The 23,846-nt window shown below is 54.1% G+C and overlaps 2 protein-coding genes across 3 annotated transcripts in view; one reads left to right on the forward strand and one right to left on the reverse strand.

Annotated features, from left to right (window-relative positions):
* LOC140419828 (tubulin polymerization-promoting protein family member 3-like) overlaps nt 1–16,755 on the forward strand; it is a 164,505-nt gene extending 147,750 nt beyond the window's left edge. For both annotated transcript variants that reach the window (XM_072503859.1, XM_072503860.1), the window contains exons 3-4: nt 13,140–13,293; nt 15,419–16,755. In XM_072503859.1, coding sequence (XP_072359960.1) covers nt 13,140–13,293; nt 15,419–15,613 — 349 coding nt within the window. In that variant the 3' untranslated portion in view covers nt 15,614–16,755. The remainder of the gene's footprint in view (nt 1–13,139; nt 13,294–15,418) is intronic.
* A 5,485-nt stretch (nt 16,756–22,240) lies between these two features.
* Nucleotides 22,241–23,434, reverse strand: LOC140422693 (isocitrate dehydrogenase [NAD] subunit gamma, mitochondrial-like). Its single transcript, XM_072507658.1, has one exon. It carries the CDS (start codon nt 23,341–23,343, stop codon nt 22,315–22,317), a length of 1,029 nt encoding a protein of 342 aa, XP_072363759.1. The 5' UTR covers nt 23,344–23,434; the 3' UTR covers nt 22,241–22,314.
* Nucleotides 23,435–23,846: the final 412 nt, after the last annotated feature.

The raw sequence follows: 23,846 nt of genomic DNA on the forward strand, positions 1-23,846 counted from the left end.
TTTGGGATGGGATAGTGTTCCCGCATGATGTTGTTGTTCAGATCTTTTGGATCTATACATATACGGAGCTCGCCAGAGGGCTTCTTTACACAGACCATGGAGCTGACCCATGGCGTGGGCTCCGTGACCTTGGATAGGACCCCTTGGTCCTGAAGAATCTGCAGTTGTGCCTTGAGGCGGTCTTTGAGAGGCGCAGGAACCCTGCGAGGTGCGTGAACGACAGGGATGGCGTCCGGTCTGAGTCGAATCTTGTACGTGTGTGGCAATGTCCCCATGCCTTCAAAAACCTCCTGGTTGTGAGCGAGGAGGGAATGGAGATTCGCGTGGAACTCAGCATCCGGGAAGTCGGATATCTCATCTGGAGAGAGAGACATGATGCGCTGTACCAGGTGAAGGACCTTACACGCTTGTGCGCCCAGTAACGAGTCCTTTGATGAGCCCACAACTTCGAAGGGGAGTGTGGCCGTGTACCCCTTGTGAGTCACCTGTAGCTGGCAAGATCCTACGGACGGGATAACGTTCCCGTTATAGTCAACCATCTTAAGCCGGGATGGTGTGATGAGTGGTTTGACCTTCATGGCCTGGACTGCAGAGTAAGCAATCAGGTTGGCGGATGCGCCGGTGTCCAGACGGAAGGCGACGCGCGATCGGTTGACCGTCAGGGTGGCACACCACTCATCGTCTGGATTGATGGCATTGACCTTGTTGACATCAATGACGGCAACTCTGAAGTCATCCTGGTCATCTGCATCACTTAACTGGAAGTCTTGATGCGTGGGCTGGACGGTCCTGACTCGTGTGCGAGGTTGTCGAGGATGCGCCGGATCCATGGGTTGAGCCGCACGACAGCGGGCTGCGTAGTGGCCTATCATGGCACATCTGTTGCACTGTTGGTATTTTGCAGGACATTGCCCTTTTAAGTGTAGACCTCCACACTTGCTGCACGTCATGACGTCACGGCGTTCGTTGCGCCACTGCGCATGCGCAGTGCGATCTTGCGGTGGGCGCGCCTGCGCAGTGCGTCCCTCGTTGTGGCCGTTATTCTTGGCGCGCACCTGCGCGGGAGACCGCGAAAAGCGCGGGAAGCGGCCGCTGTCGTCCGGGCCGTGGGGCGGGAAGAAATCGACGGCCTGGATGCGTTCAACGTCGTGGGCGGCCTGGCTTGCCGATTCGACGGCTGGGGACCCCCTCCGTGCCAACTCGGACGCCTGGAATCGGGCAAAACGGCAGGTCGCATTTTCATGGAGGACACAGGCTTCCACAGCAGACGCTAAGGTGAGGCTCTTTATTTTAAGAAGCTGCTGGCGTAGGCCACTGGAGGCCACGCCAAAAACAATCTGGTCCCTGATCATGGACTCTGTGGTGGTGCCGTAACCGCAGGACTGCGCTAGAATCCGGAGGTGCGTCAAAAAGGGTTGAAAAAGCTCCTCCTTACCTTGCAGGCGTTGCTGAAAGATGTATCTTTCGAAAGTTTCGTTTACTTCAGTTTGAAAGTGCTGGTCCATTTTGAGGATGACCGTGTCATATTTGGCCTGGTTTTCGCCTTCCTCGAACACCAGTGAATTAAAGACATCATTTGGGTGGGGGCCTGCGTAGAAGAGGAGCATTGCAATCTTCGAATCATCCGAGACATTCTGTTTTTCGGTGGCACGGATGTACAGGTCAAATCGCTGCCTGTAGAGCTTCCAGTTGGTGCCTAGGTTCCCCGTGACTTGCATCGGCTGCGGTTTGCCGGTGTGGTCCATGTCCAGAATGGCAGGTTGGTAGGCAGGTATCGATCCACTCCTGTACCATGTGGTGTTGGGTGTTCTAACACACAGAAGAGCCAACACAGTTGCATATGGTACAACACTTGTTTATTTAAACTCACTATTTACAACTTGGTCTTTGCACTCTGCACGTGGGGGGCTCCCTGCTTGTGGTGTTTCAACAGCTCTTTCATGCTTCCTTCTCCCCAGACCTACTGACCTCCAGGTGTCGTGCTCGTGCTTTTTATGTGGTTGGTGTTCTTGTCTGTGATTGGTTGTGGTGTTGTGTACTCTGATTTGCCTGTTAGTGTGTCCATCATGATGTGTGTGTTTGAATATCATGACATACACTGACTGGTGTCTCTCAGTCTCCTCTCTCTCAGGGAGGTATCTGTACACTGACTGGTGTCTCTCAGTCCCCTCTCTCTCAGGGAGATATCTGTACACTGACTGATGTCTCTCAGTCCCCTCTCTCAGGGAGATATCTGTACACTGACTGGTGTCTCTGTCCCCTCGCTCTCAGGGAGATATCTGTACACTGACCGGTGTCTCTCAGTCCCCTCTCTCTCTCAGGGAGATATCTGTACACTGACTGGTGTCTCTCAGTCCTCTCACTCTCAGGGAGATATTTGTACACTGACTGGTGTCTCTCAGTCCCCTCTCTCTCAGGGAGATATCTGTACACTGACTGGTGTCTCTCAGTCCCCTCTCTCTCAGGGAGATATCTGTACACTGACTGGTGTCTCTCAGTCCCCTCTCTCTCAGGGCGATATCTGTACACTGACTGGTGTCTCTCAGTCCCCTCTCTCTCAGGGAGATATCTGTACACTGACTGGTGTCTCTCAGTCCCCTCTCTCTCAGGGAGATATCAGTACACTGACTGGTGTCTCTCAGTCCCATCTCTCTCAGGGAGATATCTGTACACAGACTGGTGTCTCTCAGTCCCCTCTCTCTCAGGGAGATATCTGTACACTGACTGGTGTCTCTCAGTCCCCACGCTCTCAGGGAGATATCTGTACACTGACTGGTGTCTCTCAGTCCCCTCTCTCTCAGGGAGATATCTGTACACTGACTGGTGTCTCTCAGCCCCCTGTCTCTCAGGGAGATATCTGTACACTGACTGGTGTCTCTCAGTCCCCCCTCTCTCTCAGGGAGATATCTGTACACTGACTGGTGTCTCTCAGTCCCTCTCTCTCAGGGAGATATCTGTACACTGACTGGTGTCTCTCAGTCCCCTCTCTCTCAGTGAGATATCTGTACACTGACTGGTGTCTCTCAGTCCCCTCTCTCTCAGGGAGATATCTGTACACTGACTGATGTCTCTCAGTCCCCTCTCTCTCAGGGAGATATCTGTACACTGACTGGCGTCTCTCAGTCCCCTGTCTCTCAGGGAGATATCTGTACACTGACTGGTATCTCTCAGTCCCCTCTCTCTCAGGGAGATATCTGTACACTGACTGGTGTCTCTCAGTCCCCTCTCTCTCAGGGAGATATCTGTACACTGACTGGTGTCTCTCAGTCCTCTCTCTCTCAGGGAGATATCTGTACACTGACTGGTGTCTCTCAGTCCCCTCTCTCTCAGGGAGATATCTGTACACTGACTGGTGTCTCTCAGTCCCCTCTCTCTCAGGGAGATATCTGTACACTGACTGGTGTCTCTCAGTCTCCTCTCTCTCAGGGAGGTATCTGTACACTGACTGGTGTCTCTCAGTCCCCTCTCTCTCAGGGAGTTATCTGTACACTGACTGGTGTCTCTCACTCCCCTCTCTCTCAGGGAGATATCTGTACACTGACTGGTGTCTCTCAGTCCCCTCTCTCTCAGGGAGATATCTGTACACTGACTGGTGTCTCTCAGTCCCCTCTCTCTCAGGGAGATATCTGTACACTGACTGGTGTCTCTCAGTCCTCTCTCTCTCAGGAGATATCTGTACACTGACTGGTGTCTCTCAGTCCCCTCTCTCTCAGGGAGATATCTGTACACTGACTGGTGTCTCTCAGTCCCCTCTCTCTCAGGGAGATATCTGTACACTGACTGGTGTCTCTCAGTCCCCTCTCTCTCTGGGGGATATCTGTACACTGACTGGTGTCTCTCAGCCCCCTCTCTCTCAGGGAGATATCTGTACACTGACTGGTATCTCTCAGTCCCCTCTCTCTCAGGGAGATATCTGTACACTGACTGGTGTCTCTCAGTCCCCTCTCTCTCAGGGAGATATCTGTACACTGACTGGTGTCTCTCAGCCCCCTCTCTCTCAGGGAGATATCTGTACACTGACTGGTGTCTCTCAGTCCCCTCTCTCTCAGGGAGATATCTGTACACTGACTGGTGTCTCTCAGTCCCCTCTCTCTCAGGGAGATATCTGTACACTGACTGGTGTCTCTCAGACCCCTCTCTCTCAGAGAGATATCTATACACTGACTGGTGTCTCTCAGTCCCCTCTCTCTCAGGGAGATATCTGTACACTGACTGGTGTCTCTCAGTCCCCTCTCTCTCTGGGGGATATCTGTACACTGACTGGTGTCTCTCAGCCCACTCTCTCTCAGGGAGATATCTGTACACTGACTGGTGTCTCTCAGCCCCCTCTCTCTCAGGGAGATATCTGTACACTGACTGGTGTCTCTCAGTCCCCTCTCTCTCAGGGAGATATCTGTACACTGACTGGTGTCTCTCAGTCCCCTCTCTCTCAGGGAGATATCTGTACACTGACTGGTGTCTCTCAGCCCCCTGTCTCTCAGGGAGATATCTGTACACTGACTGGTGTCTCTCAGTCCCCCCTCTCTCTCAGGGAGATATCTGTACACTGACTGGTGTCTCTCAGTCCCCTCTCTCTCAGGGAGATATCTGTACACTGACTGGTGTCTCTCAGTCCCCTCTCTCTCAGTGAGATATCTGTACACTAACTGGTATCTCTCAGTCCCCTCTCTCTCAGGGAGATATCTGTACACTGACTGGTGTCTCTCAGTCCCCTCTCTCTCAGGGAGATATCTGTACACTGACTGGTGTCTCTCAGTCCTCTCTCTCTCAGGGAGATATCTGTACACTGACTGGTGTCTCTCAGTCCCCTCTCTCTCAGGGAGATATCTGTACACTGACTGGTGTCTCTCAGTCCCCCCTCTCTCTCAGGGAGATATCTGTACACTGACTGGTGTCTCTCAGTCCCCTCTCTCTCAGGGAGATATCTGTACACTGACTGGTGTCTCTCAGTCCCCTCTCTCTCAGTGAGATATCTGTACACTAACTGGTGTCTCTCAGTCCCCTCTCTCTCAGGGAGATATCTGTACACTGACTGATGTCTCTCAGTCCCCTCTCTCTCAGGGAGATATCTGTACACTGACTGGCGTCTCTCAGTCCCCTGTCTCTCAGGGAGATATCTGTACACTGACTGGTATCTCTCAGTCCCCTCTCTCTCAGGGAGATATCTGTACACTGACTGGTGTCTCTCAGTCCCCTCTCTCTCAGGGAGATATCTGTACACTGACTGGTGTCTCTCAGTCCTCTCTCTCTCAGGGAGATATCTGTACACTGACTGGTGTCTCTCAGTCCCCTCTCTCTCAGGGAGATATCTGTACACTGACTGGTGTCTCTCAGTCCCCCCTCTCTCTCAGGGAGATATCTGTACACTGACTGGTGTCTCTCAGTCCCCTCTCTCTCAGGGAGATATCTGTACACTGACTGGTGTCTCTCAGTCCCCTCTCTCTCAGTGAGATATCTGTACACTAACTGGTGTCTCTCAGTCCCCTCTCTCTCAGGGAGATATCTGTACACTGACTGATGTCTCTCAGTCCCCTCTCTCTCAGGGAGATATCTGTACACTGACTGGCGTCTCTCAGTCCCCTGTCTCTCAGGGAGATATCTGTACACTGACTGGTATCTCTCAGTCCCCTCTCTCTCAGGGAGATATCTGTACACTGACTGGTGTCTCTCAGTCCCCTCTCTCTCAGGGAGATATCTGTACACTGACTGGTGTCTCTCAGTCCTCTCTCTCTCAGGGAGATATCTGTACACTGACTGGTGTCTCTCAGTCCCCTCTCTCTCAGGGAGATATCTGTACACTGACTGGTGTCTCTCAGTCCCCTCTCTCTCAGGGAGATATCTGTACACTGACTGGTGTCTCTCAGTCTCCTCTCTCTCAGGGAGGTATCTGTACACTGACTGGTGTCTCTCAGTCCCCTCTCTCTCAGGGAGATATCTGTACACTGACTGATGTCTCTCAGTCCCCTCTCTCAGGGAGATATCTGTACACTGACTGGTGTCTCTGTCCCCTCGCTCTCAGGGAGATATCTGTACACTGACCGGTGTCTCTCAGTCCCCTCTCTCTCTCAGGGAGATATCTGTACACTGACTGGTGTCTCTCAGTCCTCTCACTCTCAGGGAGATATTTGTACACTGACTGGTGTCTCTCAGTCCCCTCTCTCTCAGGGAGATATCTGTACACTGACTGGTGTCTCTCAGTCCCCTCTCTCTCAGGGAGATATCTGTACACTGACTGGTGTCTCTCAGTCCCCTCTCTCTCAGGGCGATATCTGTACACTGACTGGTGTCTCTCAGTCCCCTCTCTCTCAGGGAGATATCTGTACACTGACTGGTGTCTCTCAGTCCCCTCTCTCTCAGGGAGATATCAGTACACTGACTGGTGTCTCTCAGTCCCATCTCTCTCAGGGAGATATCTGTACACAGACTGGTGTCTCTCAGTCCCCTCTCTCTCAGGGAGATATCTGTACACTGACTGGTGTCTCTCAGTCCCCACGCTCTCAGGGAGATATCTGTACACTGACTGGTGTCTCTCAGTCCCCTCTCTCTCAGGGAGATATCTGTACACTGACTGGTGTCTCTCAGCCCCCTGTCTCTCAGGGAGATATCTGTACACTGACTGGTGTCTCTCAGTCCCCCCTCTCTCTCAGGGAGATATCTGTACACTGACTGGTGTCTCTCAGTCCCTCTCTCTCAGGGAGATATCTGTACACTGACTGGTGTCTCTCAGTCCCCTCTCTCTCAGTGAGATATCTGTACACTGACTGGTGTCTCTCAGTCCCCTCTCTCTCAGGGAGATATCTGTACACTGACTGATGTCTCTCAGTCCCCTCTCTCTCAGGGAGATATCTGTACACTGACTGGCGTCTCTCAGTCCCCTGTCTCTCAGGGAGATATCTGTACACTGACTGGTATCTCTCAGTCCCCTCTCTCTCAGGGAGATATCTGTACACTGACTGGTGTCTCTCAGTCCCCTCTCTCTCAGGGAGATATCTGTACACTGACTGGTGTCTCTCAGTCCTCTCTCTCTCAGGGAGATATCTGTACACTGACTGGTGTCTCTCAGTCCCCTCTCTCTCAGGGAGATATCTGTACACTGACTGGTGTCTCTCAGTCCCCTCTCTCTCAGGGAGATATCTGTACACTGACTGGTGTCTCTCAGTCTCCTCTCTCTCAGGGAGGTATCTGTACACTGACTGGTGTCTCTCAGTCCCCTCTCTCTCAGGGAGTTATCTGTACACTGACTGGTGTCTCTCACTCCCCTCTCTCTCAGGGAGATATCTGTACACTGACTGGTGTCTCTCAGTCCCCTCTCTCTCAGGGAGATATCTGTACACTGACTGGTGTCTCTCAGTCCCCTCTCTCTCAGGGAGATATCTGTACACTGACTGGTGTCTCTCAGTCCTCTCTCTCTCAGGAGATATCTGTACACTGACTGGTGTCTCTCAGTCCCCTCTCTCTCAGGGAGATATCTGTACACTGACTGGTGTCTCTCAGTCCCCTCTCTCTCAGGGAGATATCTGTACACTGACTGGTGTCTCTCAGTCCCCTCTCTCTCTGGGGGATATCTGTACACTGACTGGTGTCTCTCAGCCCCCTCTCTCTCAGGGAGATATCTGTACACTGACTGGTATCTCTCAGTCCCCTCTCTCTCAGGGAGATATCTGTACACTGACTGGTGTCTCTCAGTCCCCTCTCTCTCAGGGAGATATCTGTACACTGACTGGTGTCTCTCAGCCCCCTCTCTCTCAGGGAGATATCTGTACACTGACTGGTGTCTCTCAGTCCCCTCTCTCTCAGGGAGATATCTGTACACTGACTGGTGTCTCTCAGTCCCCTCTCTCTCAGGGAGATATCTGTACACTGACTGGTGTCTCTCAGACCCCTCTCTCTCAGAGAGATATCTATACACTGACTGGTGTCTCTCAGTCCCCTCTCTCTCAGGGAGATATCTGTACACTGACTGGTGTCTCTCAGTCCCCTCTCTCTCTGGGGGATATCTGTACACTGACTGGTGTCTCTCAGCCCACTCTCTCTCAGGGAGATATCTGTACACTGACTGGTGTCTCTCAGCCCCCTCTCTCTCAGGGAGATATCTGTACACTGACTGGTGTCTCTCAGTCCCCTCTCTCTCAGGGAGATATCTGTACACTGACTGGTGTCTCTCAGTCCCCTCTCTCTCAGGGAGATATCTGTACACTGACTGGTATCTCTCAGTCCCCTCTCTCTCAGGGAGCTATCTGTACACTGACTGGTGTCTCTCAGTCCTCTCTCTCTCAGGGAGATATCTGTACACTGACTGGTGTCTCTCAGCCCCCTCTCTCTCAGGGAGATATCTGTACACTAACTCGTGTCTCTCAGTCCCCTCTCTCTCAGGGAGATATCTGTACACTGACTGGTGTCTCTCAGTCCTCTCTCTCTCTCAGGGAGATATCTGTACACTGACTGGTGTCTCTCAGTCCTCTCTCTCTCTCAGGGAGATATCTGTACACTGACTGGTGTCTCTCAGTCCCCTCTCTCTCAGGGAGATATCTGTACACTGACTGGTGTCTCTCAGTCCCCTCTCTCTCAGGGAGATATATTTTTTTAAAAATATATATTTTATTAAATTTTTCAAACAAAAATGTTTCCGTTTTTACAACTCAACAAGGGATTATACATTAACTGGTAAATAACATTATTTAGTAATATAGTGAACTAACAACAACTAAAAAAGAAAAACAAATAGCAAAAACACAAAATAGCACTCCCCTCCCTCCCCCCTGGGTTGCTGCTGCTGTCATTTCTATCTTTTCATTATTGTTCTGCGAGATAGTCAAGGAACGGTTGCCACCGCCTGGTGAACCCCTGAGCTGATCCTCTCAACGCAAATTTTATTCGTTCCAATCCTATGAACCCTGCCATATCGTTTATCCAGGCCTCCACGCCTGGGGGTTTCGCTTCCTTTCACATAAGTAAGATCCTTCGCCGGGCTACCAGGGACGCAAAGGCCAGAATATCGGCCTCTTTCGCCTCCTGCACTCCCGGCTCTTCCGCTACCTCAAATATAGCTAACCCCCAGCCTGGCTTGACCCGGACCTTCACCACCTTTGAAATCACCTTTGCCACGCCCCCCCCAGTACTCATCCAGTGCCGGACACGACCAGAACATGTGTGTGTGGTTCGCTGGGCTTCCCGAGCACCTCCCACACCTGTCCTCCACTCCAAAGAACCTGCTCAGTCTTGCTCCCGTTATGTGTGCTCTGTGTAGAACATTGAATTGTATCAGGCTAAGCCTGGCACACGAGGACGAGGAATCTAGCCTACTCAGGGCATCAGCCCACAGCCCCTCCTCAATCTCCTCCCCCAGCTCTTCTTCCCATTTTCCCTTCAGCTCCTCTATCATCGCCTCCCCCTCGTCCCTCATCTCCCGGTATATTTCGGACACTTTGCCCTCCCCGACCCATACCCCCGAAATCACTCTATCCTGGATCCCCTGTATCGGGAGCAGCGGAAATTCCCTCACCTGTTGCCTCGTAAATGCATATACCGGAAGGCGTTCCCTGGGGGCAACTTATATTTTTCTTCTAGCGCTCCCAGACTTGCAAACGTCCCGTCTAAAACAGGTCCCTCAGCTTCCTAATTCCTGCTCGTTGCCAACACTGGAACTCCCCATCCATCCTCCCTGGGACAAACCTGTGGTTATTCCTTATCGGGGACCACACCGAGGCACCTGTCACTCCCCTATGTCGCCTCCACTGCCCCCAGATCCTCAAGGTTGCCACCACCACTGGGTTTGTGGTATACCTTTTCGGGGAGAACGGCAGCGGCGCCGTCACCAGCGCCTTTAGGCTCGTTCCCTTACAGGACGCCATCTCCAGCTTCTTCCACGCTGCTCCCTCTTCCTCCCTCATCCACTTACAGACCATCGACACATTGGCGGCCCAATAGTAGTCACTCAGACTCGGCAGTGCCAGTCCCCCTCTGTCCCTACTGCGCTGCAGGAACCCCCTCTTTACTCTCGGGGTCTTTCCTGCCCACACAAAGCTCGTAATGCTCCTATCTATTTTAAAAAAAAAGGCCTTTGTAATCAGGATGGGGAGGCACTGAAACATGAAAAGAAACCTTGGGAGAACCACCATTTTAACTGCCTGCACTCTGCCCGCCAGCGACAGCGGCACCATATCCCACCTCTTAAAGTCTTCCTCCATCTGCTCCACCAGTCGCGTCGGGTTAAGTCTATGCAGGGTTCCCCAGTTCCTGGCCACCTGGATCACCAGGTATCGAAAGTTCCTTACCATTCTCCTCAGCAGCAGAGCATCTATCCCCATTCCCTGTTCCCCGGGGTGCATCACAAAAAGCTCACTCTTCCCCATATTTAGTTTATATCCCGAGAACTCTCCAAACTCCCTAAGTATCTGCATTACTTCTGGCATCCCCTCTACCGGGTCCGCAACGTATAGCAGTAGATCATCTGCGTAGAGCGACACTCGGTGTTCCTCTCCCCCTCTAAGCACCCCCCTCCACTTCTTAGAATCCCTCAGCGCTATGGCCAGTGGTTCAATTGCCAACGCGAACAGTAACGGGGACAGTGGACACCCTTGTCTTGTACCCCTATGTAGCCGAAAATACCCCGATCTTTGCCGGTTTGTGACTACGCTTGTCATCGGGACCCCATATAAGAGTCTGACCCATCTAATAAACCCCTCACCGAACCCAAACCTCTTCAGCACCTCCCACAGATAGTCCCACTCCACCCTATCGAATGCCTTCTCTGCATCCATCACCGCCACTATCTCTGCCTCCCCCTCCGGTGGGGGCGTCATCATCACCCCCAGCAACCTTCGTACATTAACATTCAGTTGTCTCCCCTTTACAAACCCTGTCTGATCGTCATGCACCACCCCTGGGACGCAATCCTCTATCCTTGTCGCCATCACTTTGGCCAGCAGTTTGGTATCTACATTTAGGAGGGAGATGGGCATGTATGACCCGCATTGCAGCGGGTCTTTATCTCGTTTCAGGATTAGCGATATCGTCGCCTCCAACATTGTCGGGGGTAGTGTCCCCCTTTCCTTAGCCTCATTAAAGGTTCTCGCCAAGAGCGAGGCCAACAGATCCATATACTTCCTGTAGAATTCCACCGGAAACCCGTCTGGTCCCGGGGCCTTCCCTGCCTGCATGCCTCAGGGAGATATATGTACACTGATTGGTGTCTCTCAGTCCCCTCTCTCTCAGGGAGTTATCTGTACACTGACTGGTGTCTCTCAGTCCCCTCTCTCTCAGGGAGATATCTGTACACTGACTGGTGTCTCTCAGTCCCCTCTCTCTCAGGGAGATATCTGTACACTGACTGGTGCCTCTCAGTCCCCTCTCTCTCAGGGAGATATCTGTACACTGACTGGTGTCTCTCAGTCCTCTCTCTCAGGGAGATATCTGTACACTGACTGGTGTCTCTCAGTCCTCTCTCTCAGGGAGATATCTGTACACTGACTGGTGTCTCTCAGTCCCCTCTCCCTCAGGGAGATATCTGTACGCTGACTGGTGTCTCTCAGTCCCCTCTCTCTCAGGGAGATATCTGTACACTGACTGGTGTCTCTCAGTCCCCTCTCCCTCAGGGAGATATCTGTACACTGACTGGTGTCTCTCAGTCCTCTCTCTCAGGGAGATATCTGTACACTGACTGGTGTCTCTCAGTCCCCTCTCCCTCAGGGAGATATCTGTACGCTGACTGGTGTCTCTCAGTCCCCTCTCTCTCAGGGAGATATCTGTACACTGACTGGTGTCTCTCAGTCCCCTCTCCCTCAGGGAGATATCTGTACACTGACTGGTGTCTCTCAGTCCTCTCTCTCAGGGAGATATCTGTACACTGACTGGTGTCTCTCAGTCCCCTCTCCCTCAGGGAGATATCTGTACGCTGACTGGTGTCTCTCAGTCCCCTCTCTCTCAGGGAGATATCTGTACACTGACTGGTGTCTCTCAGTCCCCCCTCTCTCTCAGGGAGATATCTGTACACTGACTGGTGTCTCTCAGTCCTCTCTCTCAGGGAGATATCTGTACACTGACTGGTGTCTCTCAGTCCTCTCTCTCAGGGAGATATCTGTACACTGACTGGTGTCTCTCAGTCCCCTCTCCCTCAGGGAGATATCTGTACGCTGACTGGTGTCTCTCAGTCCCCTCTCTCTCAGGGAGATATCTGTACACTGACTGGTGTCTCTCAGTCCCCCCTCTCTCTCAGGGAGATATCTGTACACTGACTGGTGTCTCTCAGTCCTCTCTCTCAGGGAGATATCTGTACACTGACTGGTGTCTCTCAGTCCTCTCTCTCAGGGAGATATCTGTACACTGACTGGTGTCTCTCAGTCCTCTCTCTCAGGGAGATATCTGTACACTGACTGGTGTCTCTCAGTCCTCTCTCTCAGGGAGATATCTGTACACTGACTGGTGTCTCTCAGTCCCCTCTCCCTCAGGGAGATATCTGTACGCTGACTGGTGTCTCTCAGTCCCCTCTCTCTCAGGGAGATATCTGTACACTGACTGGTGTCTCTCAGTCCCCTCTCCCTCAGGGAGATATCTGTACACTGACTGGTGTCTCTCAGTCCTCTCTCTCAGGGAGATATCTGTACACTGACTGGTGTCTCTCAGTCCCCTCTCCCTCAGGGAGATATCTGTACACTGACTGGTGTCTCTCAGTCCCCTCTCTCTCAGGGAGATATCTGTACGCTGACTGGTGTCTCTCAGTCCCCTCTCTCTCAGGGAGATATCTGTACACTGACTGGTGTCTCTCAGTCCCCCCTCTCTCTCAGGGAGATATCTGTACACTGACTGGTGTCTCTCCGACTCCTCTCTCTCATTGAGAGTGAATCACAGAGCGTTTACGGGGCAGAGGGAGGCCATTCGGCCCATCGTGTCTGCACCGTCTCTCCAAACGAGCATCGTGACCTACTGCCGTTCCCCTGCCTTTTCCCCCTCCGCACATTGTCTCTTTTCAGATAATCATCCCTCGCCCTCTCGGACGCTCCGATTGAACCCGCCTCCACCGCACTTCCAGACAGTGCATTCCAGACCCCGACCACACGCTGTGTGGAAAAGGGGTTTTCTCAAATCACATTTGCCTCTTGTTCAAATCCCTTCCAATCTGCGCCCTCCTCCTTCCGCCGCAGGGCCAAGGCCGCTCGCGTCATTACCTTCGAGGAGTTCAAGCAGGCGCTGAAGGAGCTGGCGAAGAAGAGATTCAGGGAGCTGGGCGAGGACGAGGCCCTGGAGGCGGTCAATGCACTCATCGCCAGGAAGGAGCCCACGCTGGTGGGAATCACGGTGGGTATGGAAAGTCTACCCGTCGTGTCCTTCAAAGTGAGGTCGGGGATGGGGGACGGTGTGGGGATGTGGTGGTGGTGGGGTATTTGGTTGGTTTATCTGAAGGAGAGAGGGTCTTGTATCTTGTACCTGTCACTAACGTCTGCTACTGCTGTTATATTTGCTATCACAGGATCACAGAAAACCCAGAGCAGACGAGGCCCTTCGGCCCATCGAGTCTGCACCGACACATGAAAAACACCTGAGCTGCCCACCTATTCCCATTTGCCAGCACTTGACCCATAGCCTTGAATATTATGAAGCGCCAAGTGCCCTCCAGGTGCCTTTTAAAGGATGTGAGGCAACCTGCCTCTAACACTCTCCCAGGCAGTGCATTCCAGACCGTCACCACCCCCTGGGTGAAAAAGTTTTCAAGATTAAATTTAAATTCAATGAATAAAATCTGGAATATGCGGCGCTAATCTTGGTAATGATGACCGGCACGATTATCATCGATTGTTGTTTTAAAAAAAAGCCCATCAAGGGCCGCACTGCTGCCTCACAGCGCCGAGGTCCCAGGTTCAATCCCGGCTCTGGGTCATTGTCCGTGTGGAGTTTGCACATTCTCCCCGTGTCTGCGTGGGTTTCGCCCCCACAACCCAAAAAGATGTGCAGGGTAGGTGGATTGGCCACGCTAAAATTGCCCCCTGAATTGGAAAAGGTGAATTGGGTACTCTGAATGTATTTTTTAAAAAGCCCTTCTGGTTCACTAAAATCCCCCTTTCGGGGAAGGGAAATCTGCCGTCCAAATCTGGCCTACGTCTGACTCCAGAGCATAACCGCCAACCCCCCCACACACACACACACACACATGTGGTTGATTCTTAACCGCCCCCTCTCTGAAATGGCCAAGCGAGCCCACACTCAGTTCAAAGGGGTAATTAGGGACGGGCAACAAATGCTCGGGTCCCCATCGGCCCTCATCCCATCAGAGACTAATAACATGAATCACAAAAAATTGTGACGCAGGCACAGCCAGCGATCAGGAACGCAAACAGGAATGTTGGCTTTATTGCAAAGGGGGTGTGAAGTTTAAAAGTTAGCAATGTTTTTCTTCAACCGTACGGGGCCTTGGTGAGGCCGCACCCGGGGCACTGGGCACAGTTCTGGTCGCCTTACCTGAGGAGGGACGTACCGGCATCAGAGGCCGTTCAGAGAAGGTTCACGGGGCCGATTCCCGGGATGAAGGGGGTTTGTCCGCTGAGGAAAGGTTGAGCCGGTCGGGGCCGGTACCCATTGGGGTTTAGAAAGAACCAGAGGAGATCTTATTGAAACAGATCAGATTCTGAGGGGGGGTGTTGACGGGGTGGATGCTGAGAGCATGTTTCCCCCTCGTGGGGGTTAGGGGCACAGTTTAAAACTGAGGGGGGTCTCCCATTGGAGTCGGGGATGAGGAGGAATTACTTCCCTCAGAGGGAGGCCAGTCTGTGGAATCCTCTCCCCCCAGAGAGGCAGCGGAGGCTGCGGGTCACTGAATGTATTCAAGAGTGAGAGAGAGTTCTGATCAACCAACTGGGTTTATGGGGGATGGGGTGGGGGTTGGGGGGTGTGGGGACAGGAGAGTGGAGTTGAGGCCCACAATCCGATTGGCCGCAATCAAGGCAGCACGGTGACACAGTGGCTAGCACTGCTGCCTCACGGCGCCGAGGTCCCAGGTTCGATCCCGGCTCTGGGTCACTGTCCGTGTGGAGTTTGCACATTCTCCCCGTGTTTGCGTGGGTTTCGCCCCCACAACCCAAAGATGTGCAGGGTGGGTGGATTGGCCACGCTAAATTGCCCCTTCATTGGAAAAAATGAATTGGGTACTCGAAATGTATATTAAAAAAAGATTGGCCGCAATCTTATGGGATAGCGGCGAGGGATCGAGGGGCCGAATGGCCTACCTGCCCCCACACAGCTCGTATTTCTTGCCTTCCCGTGGGGCCCTGGAGCGGGCCCCACCTCCCCAGGCGCCTACTCCCGGGTTCCGATCCGGCTTGATGGACCGATACGGCTTCCATCTGCCCCCCCCCCCCCCCCCCCCCCCCCCCCCCCCCCCCCGCCCTCTTGACCTCCCGCCTAACGTACCTTTTCCCCGCCCTTCTAGAAATCGGCCAAGGCCGGGGCCGTGGACCGGCTGACGGACGTCTCCAAGTTCACCGGGTCGCACAAGGAGCGCTTCGACGAGGCCGGCAAGGGCAGAGGCAAGGCCGGCAGGGAGAACCTGGTGGAGCACACAGGCTTCGTGGCGGCCTACAAGGGCAAGGGCACCTACGATCAGAAGGTCAAAGGCTCCAAATGACTTGGCGGGATCTCTCCCTCCCTCTTCTGTCCGTTCCCTCAACCCCACCTCCCTGAAACCTCACCACTGTGCTTCCCCCCCCCCCCCCCACCCCCTTCGCACCTCACCCCCTACCTGCCCCTTTTGGTGTCGGACTAACAGCTGACGAAGCTCTGCGAATTGCTCATCGAAAACAGCGGGTCAATTATACAACATTCTTTGTTCGCAAACTTCAACGGCAAACCATGAGGACAGGGGCGGTGGGTAAGGGGAAGGAGGAGGGACAGCGTTGAGGGGTGGGGACGGGAGAGGGGGAGAATGTTTGCGCCATTTTATTTTTCTAACCCGCTCTTATTCCCCAAGAAAAGGCCTTAAAGTGCTTCCAGTTATTAATCCCAACAATATGTCAGATGTCTCCTTCTCCACTCTGCTAACTTCCTGTGTTGTACCTGTCCTGGGAGTGTTTGATGGGGCAGTGTAGAGGGAGCTTTACTCTGTATCTAACCCCGTGCTGTACCTGTCCTGGGAGTGTTTGATGGGGACAGTGTAGAGGGAGCTTTACTCTGTATCTAACCCTGTGCTGTACCAGTCCTGGGAGTGTTTGATGGGGACAGTGTAGAGGGAGCTTTACTCTGTATCTAGCCTCGTGCTGTACCTGTCCTGGGAGTGTTTGATGGGGACAGTGTAGAGGGAGCTTTACTCTGTATCTAACCCCGTGCTGTACCTGTCCTGGGAGTGTTTGATGGGGCAGTGTAGAGGGAGCTTTACTCTGTATCTAACCCCGTGCTGTACCTGTCCTGGGAGTGTTTGATGGGGACAGTGTAGAGGGAGCTTTACTCTGTATCTAACTCCGTGCTGTAACTGTCCTGGGAGTGTTTGATGGGGACAGTGTAGAGGGAGCTTTACTGTGTATCTAACCCCGTGCTGTACCTGTCCTGGGAGTGTTTGATGGGGACAGTGTAGAGGGAGGTTTACTCTGTATCTAACCCCGTGCTGTCCCTGTCCTGGGAGTGTTTGATGGGGACAGTGTAGAGGGAGCTTTACTCTGTATCTAACCCCGTGCTGTACCTGTCCTGGGAGTGTTTGATGGGGACAGTGTAGAGAGAGCTTTACTCTGTATCTAACCCCGTGCTGTACTTGTCCTGGGAGTGTTTGATGGGGACAGTGTAGAGGGAGCTTTACTCTGTAACTGTCCTGGGAGTGTTTGATGGGGACAGTGTAGAGGGAGGTTTACTCTGTATCTAACCCCGTGCTGCACCTGTGCTGGGAGTGTTTGATGGGGACAGTGTCGAGGGAGCTTTACTCTGTATCTAACCCCGTGCTGTACCTGTCCTGGGAGTGTTTGATGGGGACAGTGTAGAGGGAGCTTTACTCTGTATCTAACCCCGTGCTGTACCTGTCCTGGGAGTGTTTGATGGGGACAGTGTAGAGGGAGCTTTACTCTGTATCTAACCCCGTGCTGTCCCTGTCCTGGGAGTGTTTGATGGGGACAGCGTAGAGGGAGCTTTACTCTGTATCTAACCCCGTGCTGTCCCTGTCCTGGGAGTGTTTGATGGGGGACCGTGTAGAGGGAGCTTTACTCTGTACCTAACCCCGTGCTGTACCTGTCCTGGGAGTGTGTGATGGGGAGAGTGTAGAGGGAGGTTTACTCTGTATCTAACCCCGTGCTGCACCTGTGCTGGGAGTGTTTGATGGGGACAGTGTCGAGGGAGCTTTACTCTGTATCTAACCCCGTGCTGTACCTGTCCTGGGAGTGTTTGATGGGGACAGTGTAGAGGGAGCTTTACTCTGTATCTAACCCCGTGCTGTACCTGTCCTGGGAGTGTTTGATGGGGACAGTGTAGAGGGAGCTTTACTCTGTATCTAACCCCGTGCTGTAACTGTCCTGGGAGTGTTTGATGGGGACAGTGTCGAGGGAGCTTTACTCTGTATCTAACCCCGTGCTGTACCTGTCCTGGGAGTGTTTGATGGGGACAGAGTAGAGAGAGCTTTACTCTGTATCTAACCCCGTGCTGACCCTGTCCTGGGAGTGTTTGATGGGGACAGTGTAGAGGGAGCTTTACTCTGTATCTAACCCCGTGCTGTACCTGTCCTGGGAGTGTTTGATGGGGACAGTGTAGAGGGAGCTGTACTCTGTATCTAACCCCATTACTGCCACCACTGCCCATTAATGTTTTAACCTTAAAGAACATGGACTTTTCTTCCATATTGGAATTGTGGCCTGTGGTGGGGGATTGGAGGGAGGTGCCTTGGGGAGTGGTGGATTGGTCAATTAAAATAGAGGTGCACGCCCACGATATGTCGCTCACCGTTAACACCGATACTGTGACCCATTTCCCTCTTTACTGCCGGAATTTCAAAGGCTCTTAGCCTTCTGGAGTTCGCCCTCGGCCTGTTCATTACTCTTCTTGCCAAGTCTATTCCCTCAGCTCTAGGATGGTCACCTGTGCAAACTCTTTTTTTCGCGTGCTCTCCGCATCCTTTTGTTTGGAAGGGGGCTAGATTCCAGGAAGCAGTGGGGGAGGCGGACAGTGAAGGAGTCGGAAGATGGTGGGGGAGGGGGGGGGGGGGTGGTGGGGGGGAATGGACAGGGTGGAAGAGGGAAAATGGGGGTGGAGAAGAAGGGGTTGGGATGGGGGTGGAAGAGAGGGAGATGGAGGGTTAAGACGAGGGGGGATTGGGTGAAGGTGGAGGAGATGGAGGGGCTGGAAGAGGGGGTGAAGGTGGGGGCGGAAGAGAGGGTGAAGGTGGGGGCGGAAGAGGGGGTGAAGGTGGCGTGGAAGAGGGGGTGAAGGTGGGGTGGAAGACGTGGTGAAGGTGGGGGTGGAAGAGGGGGTGAAGGTGGGCGTGGAAGACGTGGTGAAGGTGGGGGTGGAAGAGGGGGTGAAGGTGGGGGTGGAAGAGGGGGTGAAGGTGGGGGTGGAAGAGGGGTGAAGGTGGGGGTGGAAGAGGGGGTGATGTTGGGGTGGAAGAGGGGGTGAAGGTGGGGTGGAAGACGTGGTGAAGGTGGGGGTGGAAGAGGGGGTGAAGGTGGGGGTGGAAGAGGGGGTGAAGGTGGGGGTGGAAGAGGGGGTGAAGATGGGGGTGGAAGAGGGAGTGATGTTGGGGTGGAAGAGGGGGTGAAGGTGGGGTTGGAAGAGGGGGTGAAGGTGGGGGTGGAAGAGGGGGTGAAGGTGGGGGTGGAAGAGGGGGTGAAGGTGGGGGTGGAACTGGGGGTGAAGGTGGGGGTGGAAGAGGGGGTGAAGGTGGGGGTGAAGAGGGGGGAAGGTGGGGTTGGAAGAGGGGTGAAGGTGGGGGTGGAAGAGGGGGTGAAGGTGGGGGTGGAAGAGGGGGTGAAGGTGGGGTTGGAAGAGGGGGTGAAGTTGGGGTGGAAGAGGTGGTGAACGTGGGGATGGAAGAGGGGTGAAGGTGGGGGTGGAAGAGGGGGTGAAGGTGGGGTTGGAAGATGGGGTGAGGTAGGGGTGGAAGAGGGGGTGAAGGTGGGGGTGGAAGAGGGGGTGAAGGTGGGGTTGAAGAGGGGGTGAAGGTAGGGGTGGAAGAGGGGGTGATGTTGGGATAGGAGAGTGGGTGAAGGTGGAAGAGGGAGTGATGTTGGGGTGGAAGAGGGGGTGAAGGTGGGGGTGGAAGAGGTGGTGAAGGTGGGGGTGGAAGAGGTGGTGAAGGTGGGGACGGAAGAGGGGGTGAAGTTGGGGTTGGAAGACGGGGTGAAGGTGGGGGTGGAAGAGGGGGTGAAGGTGGGGTTGGAAGAGGGGGTGAAGGTACGGGTGGAAGAGGGGGTGATGTTGGGGTGGAAGGGGGGGTGAAGGTGGAAGGGGGGTGATGTTGGGGTGGAAGAGGGGTTGAAGGTGGGGGTGGAAGAGGGGGTGATGTTGGGGTGGAGAGGGGATGAAGGTGGAAGAGGGGGTGATGTGGGGTGTAAGAGGGGGTGAAGGTGGGGGTGGAATACGGGGTGAAGGTAGGGGTGGAAGAGGGGGTGAAGGTGGGGTTGGAAGAGGGGGTGAAGGTGGGGGTGGAACAGGGGGTGATGTTGGGGTGGAAGAGGGGGTGAAGGTGGGGGTGGAAGACGGGGTGAAGGTGGGGGTGGAAGAGGGGGTGAAGGTGGGGGTGGAAGAGGGGGTGATGTTGGGGTGGAAGAGGGGGTGAAGGTGGGGGTGGAAGAGGGGGTGAAGGTGAGGGTGGAAGAGGGGGTGAAGGTGGAGGTGGAAGAGGGGGTGAAGGTGAGGGTGGAAGAGGGGGTGAAGGTGGGGGTGGAAGACGGGGTGAAGGTGGGGGTGGAAGAGGGGGTGATGGTGGGGGGGGGTAGAAGTGGAGATGGTTGGGGGTGGAAGAGGGTGTAATGGTGGGGATGAGTGGGGTATCACAGCAATGGTTGCTGGGATGGCATAACTCGGTATCAAGATTTCTGGGTCAAAGACAAATCAAATCAAAGGTGAAAATGATCCCCAACCCCAACTCTCCCCCATCCCATTCTCTGACCAACCATTCAGGTAGGGGTCGCTCCTGACACAAGGAAGTGGTGGCTGATGATTAGCTTTGCAGTGAAAGCCCTTCCCTCATTCAAGGCAGTGGGTAGGGCAGCGACTTTGGACTTTCACCCTCTGGACCAGAAGAAGCTACAGGAGTCGATTAATAGCCCACCCAGCCACAGAGGTACGCAGATATCAGTCCAACTATAGTTAAAATCGCATTTTAGTCAACAAGACGCTGAGGTATTACATGTAAAGCTTTGTGAAAATTAAAGCAAATTGATGAACCCCTCTCTGTTGTGTGCTATTTTCCTCAGAAACAATGCCTTGACCAATCAGAGTCAGGCTGCCTGCTTTAAGTTTCAAAGAATGCTTGGCAGTTAACTGTCAGTCGGTCGTCAACTATTGCATTCTCCATGGAAACGTCTGTACCAATCAGGCTCCACCTGCCAACTATTTCGTTACTGCGGTTAGAGCGAAATGGCTCAAGAGGGGCTGACTGCGCTCGTGAGGATCGATGGAGCAGGAATGTTCAGGGTAACATTCTGGCGTTTAAAAGAAAGCACATCCAGGGTTCTGGGCTTCATAAAAATGTATATACGTGAAAAAGAACGGAGGCCTCGTGTCCGAGAGCAAGGATGCCGCGGGTGAGCCTTCGGAAAGCACCTGGTTCAGCCTCAACCAGGAGGACTACATCTGGCTCTGGGCTCCGCGCTTCAGGGAAACATTCAAAGGTATCCGAGGGGGTCGGGAAAGAATGGTTCCTGGGATGAGGGGGCGTTGGTTGGCTAGGCGGGTTGGAGAATCTGGGACTGTTCTCAGGCGGAGATGGGAGGCGATTTGACCGAGGTGCTCAAAGGTCAGGAAGGGGTCAAGCCATTCAGGGGAGGGTTTATTAGGCTTTAAGACCTGGAATGGGCGGGTTGCCTGAATGGTAGAGGTGGTGGGTTTGGAAGGTGCTGTCGAAGTTGTAGATGGTACACACGCTGCTGCCACTGTCAAACATATCAGACCACGAGGAGCCTCGGCAGGGTGGATGTGGAAAGGATGTTTCCCCCTGTGGGAGAATCTAGAAATTGGAGTCACTTTAAAAGTATCAGCTTGCCCATTTAAGGCAGAGGAGAACGTTTGCTCTCAGAGGGTTGGGAGTCTTTGGAACTCTCTTCCTCAAAGGGCAGTGGGAGGGTTGGGGGGAGGGGGGCTGTGTGTGTTAATGGCGACTATGGGCGATTCCTGATTCCTTTTTGTTATTTGTTGATGTTAACATGCGGGCTAATGTCTGGGGGTTGCTGGGAGGATGGGAGCGTTGTTATTGATATGGGGATTGACATTACATTCGTTACTGATTATTGTTTATTGTTGGTGAGTGCAAATTTGGGAGAAAATGTGAAAAAGGCGAATAAAAATATTGGGAAAAAAAATCAAATAAACTGAAGGGCAAATTAAAGGGACAGCCCCTTAAAGGTATACCACCTTTAAACACAAACAAATCGGGAATGAAACTTAAAACCTCAAACCAAAACATGATTAACACTACACCCTGTATGCTTCATCCGATGCCAGTGCTTATGTAGTTACATTGTGTATGTTGTGTTGCCCTATTATGTATTTTCTTTTATTCCCTTTTCTTCCCATGTACTTAATGATCTGTTGAGCTGCTCGCAGAAAAATACTTTTCACTGTACCTCGGTACACGTGACAATAAACCAATCCAATCCAATCCAATCCAATTAAGAAAGTCGATACTGCACCCCAGTCCTCCGCGGCAGAGCCGGACATGGAAGACCTCGACGGTGCCAACGGACACTCCACCCTTGCTCGCGAGGAGCACCCGGACGTGAATGCAGCTCTGAGCGGTAGAGGGGCAGACAGTTGTGTTGGACGGCCCCCTTGCTCACCCGCTGCCTAGACCTGTTGATTTGTAACCGTGTCCCACCCTGCCCCGGTGGTCCCTTCTCGCGCAGTATAAATTGTTGTTCTTTATCTCTCTCTCTCTCTCTGAAGCTTGCCATTCTTGCATCAGCCCTGACACGTGCTCGGCCAACATTCTCCCTCGCTTAGCAACATTCAAGTCGCGCACTAAAAAACAATTTATATTCTTTAATTCAATGTACTCAGGCAGACTGCACAAGCAAAACAATCAATAGGGGCAATGGGGGTGGGGGGGGGGGGGGTGGTTGGGAGGGTGGGGGGGAGGGGTTGGTATGCAGCATTGGGCAATGGGTGGGCTATCAGATAAACTATCCATTTCAAAGTTTATCTGGAGGTCACCTTCGCGATCCGGTCAATGATGTAGTCCACCATGTCGGTGGAGCTGGCACGACCCCCGATGTCGGCCGTGTGGATCTTGGCGTCAGTCACGGCCTTTATGATGGCGTCGCGGATGATGGTGGCGTGCGTGCTGAGCTGCAGGTGGTCAAGCATCAGGCAGCCGGCCAACAGCATGGCAGTGGGGTTGGCCACATTGCGCTTGGCCAGCCGCGGGGCAGTGTTGCGGATGGCGGTCTGGAAGACGGCGCAGTCGTGGCTGTAGCTGGCGCCCGGCACCAGACCCGGACCCCCCACCAGGCCGGCGCAGATGTTGTTGATCACCACCCCATACAGGCTGGGCGTCACCATGACATCGTACTGGCTGGGCCGCGACACCAGCTGCATGGTGGCGTTGTCCACGATCACGTCGCTGAACTCGATCTCCGGGTAGCCAGCGGCCACCTCGCGGCAACACTGCATGAACAGGCCGTCCGCCAGCTTCATGATGTTGGCCTTGTGGACCACCACCAGGCGGCTGCGGCCATGCCGGCGGGCATAGTTGAAGGCAAACTCGGCCAGCCGGATGGAGCGTTTGCGGGTGATGATCTTCAGGCTCTCCACCACGCCGTGCACACTCTCGTGCTCCAGGTGGGCGTACTCGCCCTCGGTGGTCTCCCGCACCACCACGATATCCAGCGGCCCGGCCCGGGAGGCCACCCCTTGCAGGCTGCGGTAGTGGTTGACGCTGGCAAAGAGGTCAAGTTCAGTGCGGAAGAACACGTTGAGCGAGCGGCGGTGTTTGGCTATCAGGTCGACAGCAGTCTCGAAGTTACCCTTCAGCGCCACCCGGTTGCGCCGGATGGCCTCGATGGCGGCATTAATGTCCCGGCTGTCGGAGGCGCTGCTGTCCACCCGCACCTCCTCGAACTCCACCGGCACGTGCGTGGCCTGGAAGACATGCGCGACGTGCTGCATCAGCTCGGGGCCTATGCCGTCGCCAGGGATCAGGGTGACCGTGATCCGGCCGCCGTACATCTTGCCGAATGGCTGCTGCCCCTTGGAGTAGCTGCGCCGGTTCCCGGCGAGCCCCTGTTCGAGGGGCGACCTAGCAACCGGGAGGAGGCGGGAGAGGCACCTCAGGGCGGCCATTTGCTTACTGACGGAGGGCGGGGGTTGTAGGAGGAGAAACCACACCTGCCGGTTGGTGAGGTCATTGGCCCCGCCCACCACCACAGACTCCACCCACCCAATTGTGGCCTCACCAAAGTTTCACCCACCCCCCCACAGGCCTCATCCTATTGTGACTTCACAGAGGGGTTCGGCCCACCCCCCCCCACATGCCACGCCTCACCCTCTTGTGACCTCACCGAGGTTCCGCCCACCACCCATAGGCCGCACCTCACCCTATTGTGACCTCACCGAGGTTCCACCCCCACCTCCCCCACAGGCCGCGCTTCACCCTCTTGTGACCTCACCGAGGTTCCGCCCACCACTCCCATTCTTGCCCATTGTATCATGGACGTTCCTCGCGCAGCCCC

The sequence above is a fragment of the Scyliorhinus torazame genome, chromosome 5 (genome assembly GCF_047496885.1).
Source record: "Scyliorhinus torazame isolate Kashiwa2021f chromosome 5, sScyTor2.1, whole genome shotgun sequence".
NCBI classification, from domain to species: domain Eukaryota; kingdom Metazoa; phylum Chordata; class Chondrichthyes; order Carcharhiniformes; family Scyliorhinidae; genus Scyliorhinus; species Scyliorhinus torazame.

Excerpts from the sequence above, each read along its gene's own strand:
- LOC140422693 (XM_072507658.1), bottom strand. The coding sequence starts at position 23,343 with ATGTACGGCGGCCGGATCACGGTCACCCTGATCCCTGGCGACGGCATA.